Genomic DNA, 16136 nt, shown 5'->3' with positions numbered 1-16136 from the left:
AAGTATATTAAAAAAAAAATTGGAATATTTTGAAAAAAATCGATTTTTGGCCAGCTAGGTTGATCAAATACCCCACCGCGCGCCGTTTTGAAAAACTGATACCATTAACCCTTCACGACCCTCCCTCACCCATTGAAATAAGTGTCAAAGCGACTCAAATGTCACTTATTTTGAAAAATGTATATTGAACATTTTATGATTATATGTCTACTCCATCGGAACCGATTTTCTTTATTTTTAAAAATAACGCCACATTTTTGATATCGAAATCTTCGAACCATGTAGAAAATGAGATAATTTCTGGTGAAAATTTGGAAGTGGATTGGCTCATGGCGCAGAAGAAGAAAATTAAAAAATTGTAATGAATTTTGGGAATTCTGATTACTCTGCATCTTCTGCTGACTTTGGAATCGTTGAACTGTCCACTAAATAACTTCAATATTCTGTATTGCAAAACGGTCTTTATTTAGACTACTTTGGGAGTAGTACTTCACAAGTAAAATTATATTTCACTAATAGCGTGTTTAAATCAAACTTTATTCCTCAGCTTGAGCTGCTTTTATACACTCTTTTGCCTCGTTCGCATATTTTTCCTAAGGTCTAGACTCTTCCCCAACATGCCTTCTGGAACATTTGTATCTAATACTTTGTTATTTATCTATATGCGTGTGTATGTGTGAGTAACAACTTCTGCTCTTAGCTGATGATAACGTAATGTGTGATTGTTTCTCCTTCTTCTTCGCTCTTATCTGTTGACTATGTGTGTGAAATATTCCTTGTTGCCTAGTATATATGTAAGTGTGGCCGCTTGTGTACATATACATAAGTGTGGCTGCTTGCTTTTTTTGTTGTTGTTATTATTTACTAACATAGAATATTAGCAACACTATAATATTCGCCACCGCGGTGTGATGGTAGCGTTCTCCGCCTACCACACCTTATACCCTGGGTTCGCACCCCGGGCAAAGCAACATCAAAATTTTAGAAATAACGTTTTTTAATTAGAAGACAATTTTTCTAAGCGGGGTCGCCCCTCGGCAGTGTTTGGCAAGTGCTCCGGGTGTATTTCTGACATGAAGACCTCCAAGGGAAACTCATCTGCCTTGCAGATGCCGTTCGGAGTCGGCATAAAACATGTAGGTCCCGTCCGGCCAATTTGTAGGGAAAATCAAGAGGAGCACGAGGCAAATTGGAAGAGAAGCTCGGTCTTAGATCTCTTCGGAGGTTATCGCGCCTTACATTTATTTATTTTTTATAATATTCGCCACAGTATATTAGATTAGATTAGTAGAGGATTAATGATCTTTCAATAGCGGTGCGATTTCAAAAAGCCCTCCTTAGAGATTACAGAAATGTAATTGGCAATCTGAAAACAAAGTTCGCCACTTTCAAACTAGTGCAATGTCCTTTGTCTATTTTCAACCCATTCAATTTACCAGAACCGGATGGAGTGTATCACTGTCTTATTCAACCTATATAAGGCATCTCTTTTGATCGTATACATTCCAAACAGGTGGACAGAGGTTAAGGTAGTATTCATACCAAAGCCAGGGAAACCCCGAGCAACTGCCCTCGTCGTATTGACTAATTAGCCTCAGTGTGTTTGCAAATTAGTCAGGAATATCCAAGGAGACGGTTATTCATACCGTCGCGGTGAAAATTGAAAAGGCTAAAAATATAGCCCTCTGCACTTATATTGACACCGCAGGGGCTTACCATAACACCAAAAATAAAGGTATAGCACAAGCTATAATTGGCAAACATATAAGCCCAAAGAGGCTCAGCCTCCTTCGTATCTACTTTATTTTCTCACTAATAATAGTAGGTTAAATCTGATTGCCATGTCTTGCTTTTACGCTGCCTTTAAAAGATGGCAGATCACATGTTTCCCCCCTATATTTATAACCGTTTTTGGCGTTTCTTATTTACCTCGTTGTTGTTGTTGTTGTTGTAGCGATTAGGTTACTCCCCGAAGGCTTTGGGGAGTGTTATCGATGTGATGGTCCTTTGTCGGATACAGATCCGATACGCTCCGGTAACACAGCACCATTAAGGTGCTGGCCCGACCATCTCGGGAACGATTTATATGGCCACATTAAACCTTCAGGCCATCCCTCCCTCCCCACCCCCAAGTTCCATGAGGAGCTTGGGGTCGCCAGAGCCTCGTCTGTTAGTGAAACGGAATTCGCCGCTCGAAGGTGAGGTTGACAATTAGGTTGGAGAAGCTATATATTGCGCTACACAACCCCTTGAATCCTTTCTTTACCTCGTATTCGTTGACACTATCCCTGCTTTTTTCCCCCTTACACACATATGTATTTGTAGCTATCACTATCCCTATTGTGCTTACGTTTTAGTTGTTGTTGGCATCAGTTTTTAAGAGCAAGATTTTGAATTTTAGTGGGATTGGCAATTTTCGACAAATGTACTTCACTGAAATCTTGGCGCGTCAGTTACATTTTTTGTAGTACAACAACAAAAATTTTACGCCTTCACAATTCGCTCATGATTTTTATAGTAGTAAGTGGAACTTTTTTAGTACTATTTTGCTCCTTATTTCATTCTTTAGTAACGCAATGTGCGGAAAAAACTCCAGGTCGATATATCTCCACACTGGAAAACGGAAACCGAAAGAAGAGATAAAGGAAAAGTAGGTAAAGTTGGAGGGATTTTGGAAAATTAAAGGGAACAAAAGAAAGAGGGAGAGTCAGAATAAGAACAAAGGTTTCAGAAAAAGTGGAAATAAGAGGTTAGCCAGGAAGAGGAGGAATAACATCTGGCATCTGGCAGGTTTGTATTACTCTTAATTTTTCAATCGCACTTAGCAACGTTGACGTCAACGGTATGCTTCCATATTCCTTGATTGTGAACAGTGTGATACTCTGAAGATCAAGACATTCAGTTCCGTTGGCTAAAACTTTATCATCTATATACATAAAGAAGGATGTATGTTTGTATACAGCTTATGAGCTCCGAAACCACTCCGCTAATTTTATTCAAATTTGCAGTATAGCCTCACAGCAACCCGGACAGTGTTCCTGTGTAGTTTCTTTACGGGAAGTGGACCAGTGATCGATCTATTCGAACAAATTCTATTCACGGTTGGATTTGCCTGAAATTGGGTATATATGTAGGTAGCCATTTGCCTAGATTAGTATTTACGACACTTTTTTTTACTTGAAATGGACCAGGGACCGGTCTATTCGAACAAATTCTATTCATGGTTCGATTTGACTTTTTTGAGAGAAATTGATCAGGGGCCGACTGGGACTGGGACATTCGCTTAGTCTTGGACTGTAACTGGAATTGGAACCGGGACTGGGAATAAGTGCTGGGAAGAATAAGAAGAACTAGAGGGAAGAGAAAAGAGGAACGGAGAAAGATACTGAGTAAGAGTTAGAGTTAGACGAAGATAGAGATATAGGGATATATGGAGCGGAAAACAAGTAAAGGAAAAGATGGGGAGAGAGAAAGAGAAAGGCAGAGAGAGGAGTAAATAAAAGGACGAGGAAAAGGGGAAGAGAGGGGGAGGGAGCGTTAGAGGTTAACACTTTTTAAAAGTTATGTAGTTAGGCAAAATTTAGGGAAGAACAATGTCTGCCGGGTCTGCTAGTTTCCTATAGAGATTCATTTAGTTTTTGATATTCTAATTATGCTCTCATTGAAGAAAAACCTGTTTCAAAAAAAAAAAAAACTAGTATCACTACTTATTATTTTTACTTCGCTTTAAAACATTATACTTTTAAATCTTCTCTTCATTTATTTTTGTTGTAGCTTTTTATTTCTTTTATGTCATACGTTTTTTGTCACTCGTTCGACTTTGTTGTTATTCTTTGGACTAAATTTTTGTTTTAATTTTTTTTCAATCGCACTTAGCAAAATCAACAACCGTAATGCAATGGATTGATGGAATATTCATTATTTCAACTATTATAATTTTGGATAGAAAATTATTACTTTAATTAATAAACAACACTATGCATGGAAAAAAGTATAGTCTAAAAATGTAAACTCTTATACAAGTATTCTTAGCTGGAAAGTAATTTCTGGAGCTAGTTATAGTAATGTCTAAATTGATTTTGATAATTTGTGGAATTGAAAGATTTAAATACTTACAATAAAATGTTTGTATAAAAGAAAAAAGAAACATTTGAAGTTTTACTGGATGAGTCATCACTGTGAAATGAAAAGATGCAGCAGCAAATGTGTTTTTTTCTGAAAACTGCCTTACCTTCAATGATGGTGGTAAGATGTACGAACTGTGCGCCTTAAAATATGCAATATGCAGACTTTTTACTCAAATTAAGAATTTGTATTATTCAATAATTTGGAAAAAACTGAAACAATGTGACATAAGGACCGACAAGGCGACATCTGTTTCGAATATATCATGTAAATTTAAAGCCTTTTTTCTCTGGAGTAGGATTTGAACTCGCACTCCGGCAATGACTCAACTTTTGACAAACAGATTCAGCTAAAGCCATGCCTTTGCTGTTGTACAGCTTTTTCCAATTGCCTTCTTTTCCATAGATGTATTCCTTGACAGTCATACTTTGTATGTTAGCTTGCTATGCTTTTTACCACACACATATTTAGCAGGTGAGGCTCTTGCGACCCCAAGCTCCCCAAGGAACTAGAGGTGGATTAAAATGACATAGAAGGTTCAATGTAGTCGTATTAAATTGTTTCCGAGATGGCACCTTAATGGTATTGGTAACCGGAACGTACCGGATCTATATCTGGGAAAGAACCATCAACATCGATAGCACTCATTAAAACCTTCGGCCAGTGTCTATCGCTACAATAACATCATTAGAAAACTTCCTAGATCAGCTCAGAGTTGAACAACCTACTTTTTAACCTATATCATCTTAGAATTTGGATCCAAGTGGACGTAGATCTTTACAGACCACCGAACACTGAAGTAAGAAACAGATTAGAAAAAGACCCCAGGGGTCTGAAAAGATGAAATGACAAAAAATTTCATACAAAAATGTATTCAAATGTAAGCATTTTTTTCACTTCACCGTTTCACAGCACAAGAATTCCATCCAGGGAAACATAGCATATAAAAAATAAAGCGATGCACCCTTCGTAAGGTAGGGATCAGTCGGGCCAGTCGGTCAGACTGGCGACGCGTAGCACATGAGCGGCCGGCCAATTGCTCTGTAAGTTGTTAGCAGCGTTTTTTTTTATCATTTTCGCCGGCGAGCGGCTTGAAGGTTTTTTTACGGCTTAGTACTTTATGTACAATTTCGAAGGCGTGTGCCTTGAAGGTAAACGTGCTATCGAACGTTACCCCTAAGACCTTTGGGTGACTGATAGTCGAAATCATAAGGTCATCGACTTGGACGCCCAATATCAGCGTCATCTGCTCCTTTCACGTCGTAAACAGTGGATTTGGTCGGCGAGGTGAAGAAAACAATAAGACTGGAGAGATGGCGTTTTCTTTTAGGAACTATTTCGCACTAATTGTAGGGCCAGATGCTGATGCCATTATCGTGCAGTCGTCGGCATAGGAAATGATAGTAACTCCTGGTGGCCAAGCAGGTTTGAAATGTAGAAACTGAATAGAAGTGGGGAGAGAACACCAGCCTGTGGTTTTGAGGTTCCGTCCCTAAATTGAGCCGATGATTGCCGACCGCTCAGATAATTTTCGGTCCGTCTTTTTGACTGCCAGCCGAAATTAGTCATATCGGTCGATATGACTCACCTCCGTTAGGTAGCTTTCCAGGAATTATCCTTGTCATTTCCCATTGATCTGGAATCACAAAGAACTTCAACGACAAGTTGAAAACATGCGTCAGCTGTCTGATTCCTTCATCGCCAAGGTGTTTCAGCATTGGCATGGCTATACAGCTTGGGCCTATTTACTTGGAAGGCTGATCCTTTTTAATGGCTTCTCTAACCTCTATGAGAGTGGTGGTAATGAGAGTCACGTCGTGTTTGTGTTTATCTCTCCGTCTGTTTGCACGACGGCTAGCCTTGTCTATTGAAGGATGCTTTAAAAATTTCCGGCAGAAAGCGCTCGCGCATTTCTTTGAGTCCGACAGAGTTTTATCGCCAAAAGAGATGGATATTTTATCTTTGTACGTTGTCGTGTTAGACAAGAATTTGACGTTTGATCGCAGTTTACTGACACGTGCAGAGAGGTTACAGTTCTTTAGATGCTCTTCCTATCTGGTACGTTTGTGTTCATTTACCAGCCGCATAAAATCCAAGTTGAGTTTTCTAATGTGAGGGTCTCTAGGGCCGAGCTGCCTCGCTAGGTGAAGTTCTCTTGCTAGGGTTGCAGCTTCGGCCGGAAAATGTGGTGTGATTTGAGGTATGGTGATGACTTTTCGCGCTCGCTTTTCTGCTCAGAGTTGCTTAAATTTGGTGATCGTTGTAGTGAGCGGTCTATGAGCAGGTGGTCAGATGCTAAGGTAAACACGGGCTGCCATTCACCGCACCACTACCATTCCATTCCACCATTACCCCTTACGCTATATTTCCTATAGGCAGTCGGCACTCTGACGGTTAGTGTTGGGAGGACACGCCTTAATAGCCTTAGGCTTTGTCGTTCGTGCTGTCCGACTGCTGCTAGTGTACCTGTGCGTTTTACGATCCATGATCGAAACTCATTTTTTAAATCACATTAGCTCTGAAGTGGTGAACCGCATTAATGACACAGGTAAACTAGCAACAAAAAATATTCGTTAGATTCATAGCGACCAAGGCATGCACTGCATTGGACTGATGTCGCAATCATACATTTTCCCAGTTGGCATACGGTGCAAGTGCTGTGGGTGACCAGGAGTTGTTGACTCCTTACGCGAGTGCGTGTTCCGGAGTAAGAGGAGCGAGACGAGTGCAGAGGCTGGTACTCCGTTTTGGATCTATACATGCTATGTATATTGTAGTGAGTGATTGGGGCGGCCGTCTGAGCTGTAAGCGCTGTTTGGCGTAAGCAACAACGGGCAGTTGATGTGGCCAGCTGAGCAGCGTTGCTGTTAAAAGGTGGCGGAGGTACGCTTAAGCGTGAACCGTGGGACGTCTTTGGACACAAACAACAGGTATCCACAAAAGTTTTATAAAAAATTAGGGGTTGACAAATATTGGGATCTAGCCCAGAACATCCCGAACGATGCAACCATCCTCTGTACGTGACACACTGATAGGAGTATGACCGTTTTAAGTGAACCACTTTCTGGCAAAAACGGCAAAACTATTTCCTAGGACCGAAGCTGGAGGATATGGAGCAGTTCAGCTGCAATAAGCAGCGCAGAGAATGACAATTTGTGGATGGGACACAACAAATTAAATGGGATAATACTGAAATGAATCCCGAGCCGAAAAAGTACATAGAACCGACAGTCGTGACAAGCGAAAAAACTCAACATGAAAGTTCCATTTTTGCTGAACTTGTTCTTGTATATTGTTTAGTGGCCCTCATGGATCGGCCAGTTCAACCTAACCTATCTCGTTTTTACGGATATGTTTTAAATTTTATTCACTTTTATTCGCTCTTAAAATAATTGCTGTTTTTATAACCGGCTGCTCAAATAAAAGTTACAAAAAAAAAAAAAAATTATAAAATAATCATTTTCAACGAGCCCTGATTAAAAAAATCATTTTTTTTTTTGTAATATATCTTTTTTTTCATTTCTATGTAAATAAGTATTATTATTTCTACTCTCTGTCTTATTTGAATTTCTTTTCTAAAGTTCGTATTTATCAACTTTCATTCATGCCTTCAGTCATTGCTCATTTTTAATCTCTTTTTTTTGCATCTGTGCGTCCAAAATCCTCAACCGAACTAAATCTTTGATTACTATTTTTTGTCTCTCATTTACAGGAGGACGCCGATTTGGATGATATAAATTTGGGCGCTGGAGCCAATAGTCAACAACCAGGCCTTGGCGGTGCTGGTGGACAACAACCACCAGTTTTCGCAATGCCGCCACCAACACAAGGTGTCGGCACCACTGGCGTGAACCCATTCACGGGCGCACCAGTTGCCGCTGCAACAGAGAATACATCGCTCAATGCTACAGAACAGCCGACATATACACCAGGTATATAAAACAAATAAAAACTAAATTTTTTTAGAGATTAATTCAATACAAAAATACAATAAAAGCCAGTTAAAAAGAATGATAAAATAGTTCAATGATAAAGAATGATGTTAATAAAGATCATACATGCAACATACATACATATATAATTAATATATAATATATATTATAATTATAAATTATATTGCTGATAAACAACAACGATTATGATGATGATGATGATAATGATGTTTTGTTTGGTTAATAGCAGCGGCAAATGGGGAAGAACGGAGCTAAGTAAATGAAGAAATTAATTAATAAAGCAGTTACGCCTGCGCATTCTAAAGACCAAACAAAAAAACCAATCAAAGAAAAACAAAAAAATGTATATTAATTAATTCGTATTAATAATTGTTCTATTCCTTTTGCTCCTTTTGTATTAGCTCACACAAATACACACACACAAAAATCCATAACACATACACATTAATATGCATTAAATAAAAATAGATACATTATTACTAAGCAAATACACTATATAAATACAGTGATGGGTTAAAAAATTGCAACAAAATGTTAAATATCAGCTTTGCAAATTATGATTGTTTATGTTTATTTAAAATAAAGATTAATCTAAAATAGAAATATACAAAACGAGCCGGACCCGTGCGCATCTTGCGCAACCAATATAAAAGTCTCTTATCAAATATCAACAAAAATCAGCTGTTCTATCAATCAATTAAAACTTACAGCTTGCGCTGCCATCTGGCGTATGGCAGCAACTGCCGGTAATGCAGTGCAAATATTCACAATAGTGCCATAGCACAAATAGATTTCTTTGTGTGCTCACAATCGTTTATTTTTATTATTTTAATAAAATATAGCTAAAGAAAAGCACTACGACCCAGATTGCCCAAAGCTCGCTAATAGCCCGAATCTCCATCTTTACAACCAAAACTTTATTTATAGATTTAGATTCCAAATAAGAGCGAAAAAGGGACCCGTACATAAAAACAGCAATTAGAAATAATTATATTATATTATTATAAGGTTGCCCAATGACACAATTTTTTTAAAATAAAATTTTGTCAATTAAATTATTTTTATATATTAAAAAATAAAACCGAAATGAATTTTGTAATTGTAATTTTTGAAAAGAGTTTTCGAAAAAATTAGAAAAGTCTAGATAATTTTACAAAGATTTCGAAATTTCTATTTAAAGCTTTCCGAATTATTTTAAGCATGTAGTTTTATAGCCCATTCAATTTTAGTCTAACAAGGAACAGATTATAGGTCTCTTAAAATTCTCATTGATTTTTGACAATTTTTTTTCCAACGGGGTATTCGATGTTTTTCCTTCCATTCAAAAGGCGCATAGCTTTATTTTTTATATGGCAGAAAATCTGAAACACCCTTCGTTAAAAATTTGTCAAATAATAATGCGAATTTTGAGAGACCTCTAACTTGAACTTTGTTAGACTAAAGTGGATTGGGCTATACAATATTGCATTAGAGTTGGAAAATATCCGCGTAGCTGTGATTTTGTCACAGTAAATCTGAGCTACAGCTTCGAAGGTATAACCGGGACTGACTGACTCTGACAGCATGTTCTTCCTGTTCTCAATCACGCTTACCAATAATAGCACAATCACAGACTCAAACATAGCTTTAATCACAGAAATAATTCAATTATGAACCAATGTGCCATTTATTTATACTGCGCCTGCACAGAGGCGGCTATGCAAACGCTTTCGCTAAAAGTCGATAATCACTGTTAACATAAATTTATATAACTGTTGCTAATCTTAAAAATCCTCAGATATTCTGCGCCTTGTGCTATCGTTCGCATCACTGCACTGTCGAATAAATACAGTGAAATGTTCTGTGTATAAAATGTGCTTTATTAAAAGCACTACTACGGTAGTTGATCTTAACAATTTAATGTATACGCGTACTTCACTTATAGCGTCTGAAATCAGACTGATTGATTTTTCCTTAGATTGTGCTACTTTCACACTCTCAGTTGCTTTGTTCGCCTACTTCTCCCATGGTATAAACTTTTCGCAAACAGCCTTATGTTCCTTATTTAGTTCTCGTTTCTGTACCTCATATTGAATTTGGCTGTTGTCTTCTATGTATATGTGTGAGTAATGTCTCGACAAGGCTTCCTTTCTGTCGTATGTGCTATGCTTCAATACAATAAAAAAATGGTTTGGGTAAATTTTTGATTTCAATCAATGTTGGAAAATTCGAAGTTTTAATAATCCATGCTAAAACAGTTAATTGTTGCACATCATGCTTCCCAAAATACATGAGTCATAAGTTGTTATAAAAATTTTAACATTCTTGAACTTTGAAAAATAAAATACTTGAATTTAGAAAAGTTCAAGTTCTAAAAAACAAAGTGTAAAATTTCTAATTTTCAAATTATTATTTTTGTTATCCTAAAAATTGGGTAAGGAAAAATTTTTCTTACAATTTTTGGGTTATTTTATAGATCGATATATATAATATAAAAATATATACATATAAAAACAAATAAAATTTAAAAAAATATAATATTTTTTTTTTGGAAATCAGGCTAGGTTTTTGCCTAATGAGATGCTTTAGAGCAAGAGAATCTTCACAATTAGGAACCAACTTTTCGCCAAGCTCCTTAGCTTACTCAGGGGTCATATTAGTGAATGTTCTCTTGCACTAAAGTACCTCATTAGAAGAAAACTAGCCTTATATCTATCAAAAAAAGTACAACATATATTTGACCTGCCATCAAAGTGTTAAAAAATGTTATTTTTAAATAATACAGTTTTAAATTTTGTTGCTATTTTTTATCACATCTGTATATACTTGTATATTAAAAAAATAAAATTAGGTAACGAAAAACATGAATACTTAAACTACCTTCCTATTATATATATACGAATAATATAATAATTAATTGCTGCTGTTTCAAAACGAAAAAATGTATTCATATATTTGTTGTAGTTTAACAAAAAGCAATTAAAATAAATTTAATTCATTAAAAAAAAAAAAAATTATTTGTCGTGGAGATTTTTGAATACAAGAACCATTATGGATAAAACAAGTGTGATATCTTATCCGTCAACTGCCTGACAGGATGTTCAATATGGCTACTTTTAAGCATTTTGGCAGCGTTTTGATATGGCGGCGCATAGGGCCGGCTATTTTCAGAGGGTGATACAAAGAGATACAGAATGAGACAGCGATAATCAATTAAAAATCAGGTGATCCATTCTATTTGCAATTTTGACGTCTATGCAGAAGTTATCACACTTGTCTTATCCACAATGACAAGAACATTCCCATATTCACAAAAAGTGTTTCACCATTACGTCATTCATTGTGGCTGTATACATTTTATTTAATTTAAAATTTCATCGCAACGAATTTGAAATCAGATTTTTCAAATTTGTTTTGTTGGAATCGGAATCGGGGTCCAGTCGCCAGCTTATATTCTACACAACAGTTATGTATATCTACAGATCAGCGTTCGAGTTTCAAGTTAGCGCAATAGTATTCGCAATTCTTTATATTCGAAATTTCCCATGCATTTTAAATTAAACAGAAAAACATTTCCTTTTAAAATTGTAAAAATTTGAGAAACTTCGAAAAATTCTAAATTCAGTAATTAAAGTGTTTGAAAGTTTCGAAGTTCCCACACTCAGCGCCTTATTCAGCTTCATGCGTCATACATTTTGTTTAGTATGTGTCTTGGAATTGTGGTATTTGAAAAATTCGAAGTTCCGAAACCAACGTCTAATTCAGATTCATATAGATTGAACTTTGTGGTATTTGAAAAATTCGAAGTTCCAAAACCAACGTCTAATTCAGATTTTTATACATTGAGCTTTGTGTAGCACATTTTATGTCTTAAAATAAATACTTGTGTGTTTACCGGGACCGAAATCGGAATCACGAGTTTTAAAATTTGCTTTATTAGAATCGGAATCAATTCTGATACTCTCGTGACTGCCGCAGGAAAGACGAGCCTTCGGGGCCAGTCGCCTTGCATATATAATTTCAAAAAAATGTTTAAAGATGGCTGTTTTATCTATAGATCTGTAATCGAGTTTAAAGTCACTACGCTTTGCTGCTCCAGGATAGTATTCGAAATTCTTTATGATCGAAACTATCCATACATTTAAAAATTTTTCTGAAATTGTAAAAATTTAAGAATATGCGAAAAATTAGAAATTTAGATTCGTTTAAAATTTTCATGGACTTGATGTATTCGAAAAATTCGAAGTTGCAAAACTCAACGCCTAATTCAGATTCATCATACATATTGTACTTTGTGTTGTTTTATGTCATTTAGAAGACTTACATATTTTTTCTGTTTGTAGGCTAACTTTTTTGCCGAAATAATTTTTCCACTCTGGCTACAAATAAGTTAAAAAAGACCAAACTTTTCGTTTAAAATATCGAACTAGAGCACAAAATATAAGTATACAATGCAGCACTCTTAATAAAATTAGAAGAGCATACATACATACATAAAAATTAACAAAAAAACATTTTCTTCATATTATTGTAGAAAATAGCAAATTCTAGATGTTCGAAAAATTCGAAATTCGAATAGATGTAAATTTATTTGAACAATTTACTAAAAATCGCGCTTCTTAAAACTCATATGCCTTGTAGTTCCTGCAAAAACTGCAAAATTCTCGAGTTCGAAAAATTCGAAACAGAAAAATTTTAATTTCAAAATGTTAATTTATCGTAAATTGTTAATGCTCGAAAATTCTATATACGAATATTTGTAAATTTATTTTAACAGTTCGTTACACATCACGCATCTTAAAACTTATATGCCTTATAGTTATTGCGAAAATTGCAACGTTCTCAAGTTCGAAAAATTCGAAATAAAAAAATTTTGATTCCGAATAAATTGGAAATATCAGTTTGTGAAATTCGTTCAATACTCAATGCTTACATCATGCATGCCAATTCATACACATTATATATTGTAGTTTAGTATTTTATTTATTTAAAGGAACACTTTTTTAAGTTTTTTTTCGAAATAAGTAAGTATTTCCAATAGAATTAAGTATGCTTTTTAAAAAGTGCATAGCTGCATGCATAAACATTTAATTTACTGTTTTTTTTATTTTATCAACTTACTTTTATAAGCTATTCTTTTTATATATATTTTTTTATTTCTAGATATGGTTAACCAAAAATATTAGACGCATCCAACAGCTATAAACAATTTATAAAAAAAAAAACAATGCGCAAATCAAAACAAAAAATATGCACCACTACAGCAGCGTCCATGAACATCAACTTCATTCAATCAATAGAGAATTTAAAAGATTTTGTACATTCATACATATCTACATAAATTCAGCTGGCCACTTCGCAAAAACAGAAATACATCACACTATTTCAATTACATCAAAATACAAACATACTTACATACATACGCAAAAACAGAAATACATCACACTATTTCAATTACATCAAAATACAAACATACTTACATACATACGTACATATTTTCTTTGTGTATAGCATAAATGTATTGTAATTTATGTAAAATGTTTGCTTTTTCCAATACGTGTTTAGATATCTTTGAATTATTGTAAAAACAAAATTAATTTCGAAAACAATCATTTTTAAAATCACGTTAGTATAAGTGCTGTTTTGTTGAAAGTTTGTAAGGCATGAGAAAGCTTATGTAGTGTAAGCTTGGACTGAAAAATATTCCACCTAATTCGAAAACTAAAGGCAGAAAGAAACTTGACTTCGAAAAAAATAAAGCTCAACCATTTCAAATAATGAAGTTCCGCAAAAAGTTTCGTTTTCTAAAATAAATTAAAAAATTGTCAACTATTAAATTTTTGCTAATTTTGCTACCAATTTCTTTACGCTTTTAAAGAAAAGCTTTAATATATAGATTTAAATAAATTTAGTTTTATTATGAAAAAGAACGTCACCATATAATTACTACATACTACATATATACTTACATACTTATAAGCATACATGTATAAGCTTTTGTAAGGCATTTAGTTTGCGCTATACGAAAAATTTTCTTTATATTTTTTTTTTTAAATAGATAAGTATTTCTGGTGGTATTATAGCAGGTATTAATAATAAAATATAGCTAATTACTGTTTTAACTGAACTTCGAAAAAATGTTTGCATTGCTATTTAATATCGACTGTTGGCCGGAATATCACCCTATGTTGCTGTTGTTGTTGTTGTTGTAGCGGTAAGGACACTCCCCGAAGACCTTGGGGAGTGTTATCGATGTTGAAGGTCCTTTGCCGGATGCAGATCCGGTACGTTCCGGTACCAAGCCCGACCATTTCGGGAACGGTTTGTTATGATCATATGCTACCTTCTTGGTCATCTCTCCCTCCCACCCCCTAGATCCATGAGGAGTCCGGGGTCGCCAGAGCCTCGGCTGTTAATGAAACAGGATTCGCCACGGATAGGTGAGGTTGACAATTGGGTTTGGAGAAGCTATATATTGCGCTGGCAACCTGAAAGGGTTGCGCTACACAACCCTTTGAATCTGGTATTTTAGTCGCCTCTTACGACAGGCATACTTACCGCAGGTATATTCTGACCAGGCATGCTTAACCAACGAACCGATGTCAATTCTTTACGATAATTAACGTTAATAAACGAAACAAAGTCGTTTCGTTTATTAACGTTAAGAACGTCAAATTAACGAAATGATTTTGTTTCGTTTTCTGCCATATCAAAACGAAATCAAACTATGCTGGCAAAGCTGATTGATGACGGAGTCATTAAGGTGAAAGCATTAGCCAAGCTGATTGCAACTTTTCTCATGAATTTTGACATTACCACCAACGAATTACACAAACAAAGTACATTTGTGTGTATGTCCGCTCGCTGTTACCACCTTACGGCTTCACCATGGCTATAGCATTCCCAGCACAATTCAAACATAAAGTATCACGTTTTTGTTAACGTTTTTAACGTTAACGAAAGCTTTTCGTTTCGGTTAAAAACGAGATACAATTTATCTTGATAATTTCTTTATCGATAATATTTCGAAGTGTTTCAACGGAAACGGTGGACATTTTTTGATAAACGATTAGCTTAACGTTAAGGTGCATCCCTGATTCTGACCCCCTAACCCGCTGGGGGAAATATCTTGGCTGCCGTTTCAAAAACTGTCCTTAAAAACATTTAAGTAACGCCCTGTTTTAGGATTGTATTCAAAAATGCCCTATCTCAGAATTGTTTCCATAAACACCCCGGATAATGTCCAAATGTATTCAATTTGAGCTTAGATGCGGCGTTTTTGGAAACAAATCTGAGATAGTGCCTTCTTCAACCGAATTTTGAGATAGAGCGTTTTCGAAAGGGCAGCCGAGATAGGATGAGATTCCAATCAGCAGTGAATTGATATGTGCTGTATTAAAGCTTTCAAAAAGTAAGAAAATTTTTTTTCGAACATAGTTTTCGAAAATTGAGTTGCATGGGTCCAGCTATAACATTGACATATAGTAATTTTTCCAAAATTTTTACATTCATATGCCCCAATAAGGTATATATTTGATTTATTTTAATATATATTTTAATATTTTCTTGCTTAAATTTCGCTTTTATGCTTGTTATTTTACATATAGACAGCTCAGACCATTTCGAAAGCGCCCTATCTAAGAATATTTTTCAAAAACACCTTCAGACCAATTCTAAATATTCTCGCGGATTTTTTTTATTCCCGCGGAAAAATTCCTCCAATTCTGTTCTCCTAGGGAGAACAATAATTGGGGAACAGGAATTTCGAATTTTCGAAGTCAGCTGTTTTGTCAATTGAAATTTCGTTGCACATTTCTTATTTTGTTTAAAAGATTGAAAAGTTTAATTATTGTTGCAAATTTGTTGGAAATTAAGAAATAAAATATAAACAATGCACAGTATTAATTGCATTTCATGTGGTATTCACTGAAATTAGTAATGAATTGGTGCCACAGCAACATCAACAGCAAAGCAATTTTCTGGCGGCCAAGTTGAGTTGAATTCCTACTTCTCCATATGCTAAAATCTATTTAAGCCTTATTAAAAAATCCTTGCACAATTTCTGGATGGCTGCATCAA

The 16136-nt window shown here is 35.3% G+C and overlaps 1 protein-coding gene across 4 annotated transcripts in view; it reads left to right on the top strand.

The window, feature by feature from the left end:
* The window catches only part of Csp (Cysteine string protein), an 80899-nt gene extending 67431 nt beyond the window's left edge, over positions 1 to 13468 (top strand). For 2 of the 4 annotated variants that reach the window (XM_067757732.1, XM_067757729.1), the window contains 2 exons: positions 7838 to 8057; positions 13221 to 13468. In XM_067757732.1, the coding sequence (XP_067613833.1) occupies positions 7838 to 8057; positions 13221 to 13243 (243 nt within the window). In that variant the 3' untranslated portion in view covers positions 13244 to 13468. Of the gene's footprint in view, positions 1 to 7837; positions 8058 to 8304; positions 12160 to 13220 lie in introns of those variants that run through there. The other 2 variants (XM_067757728.1, XM_067757730.1) reach the window with 2 other exon arrangements.
* The last annotated feature ends 2668 nt before the right edge of the window (positions 13469 to 16136 follow it).

The sequence above is a fragment of the Eurosta solidaginis genome, chromosome 5, assembly GCF_040869045.1.
Source record: "Eurosta solidaginis isolate ZX-2024a chromosome 5, ASM4086904v1, whole genome shotgun sequence".
Classification (NCBI taxonomy): Eukaryota; Metazoa; Arthropoda; class Insecta; order Diptera; family Tephritidae; genus Eurosta; species Eurosta solidaginis.
Note: the sequence above shows the minus strand (reverse complement) of the source record. Positions and strands in the feature narration are given on the sequence as shown.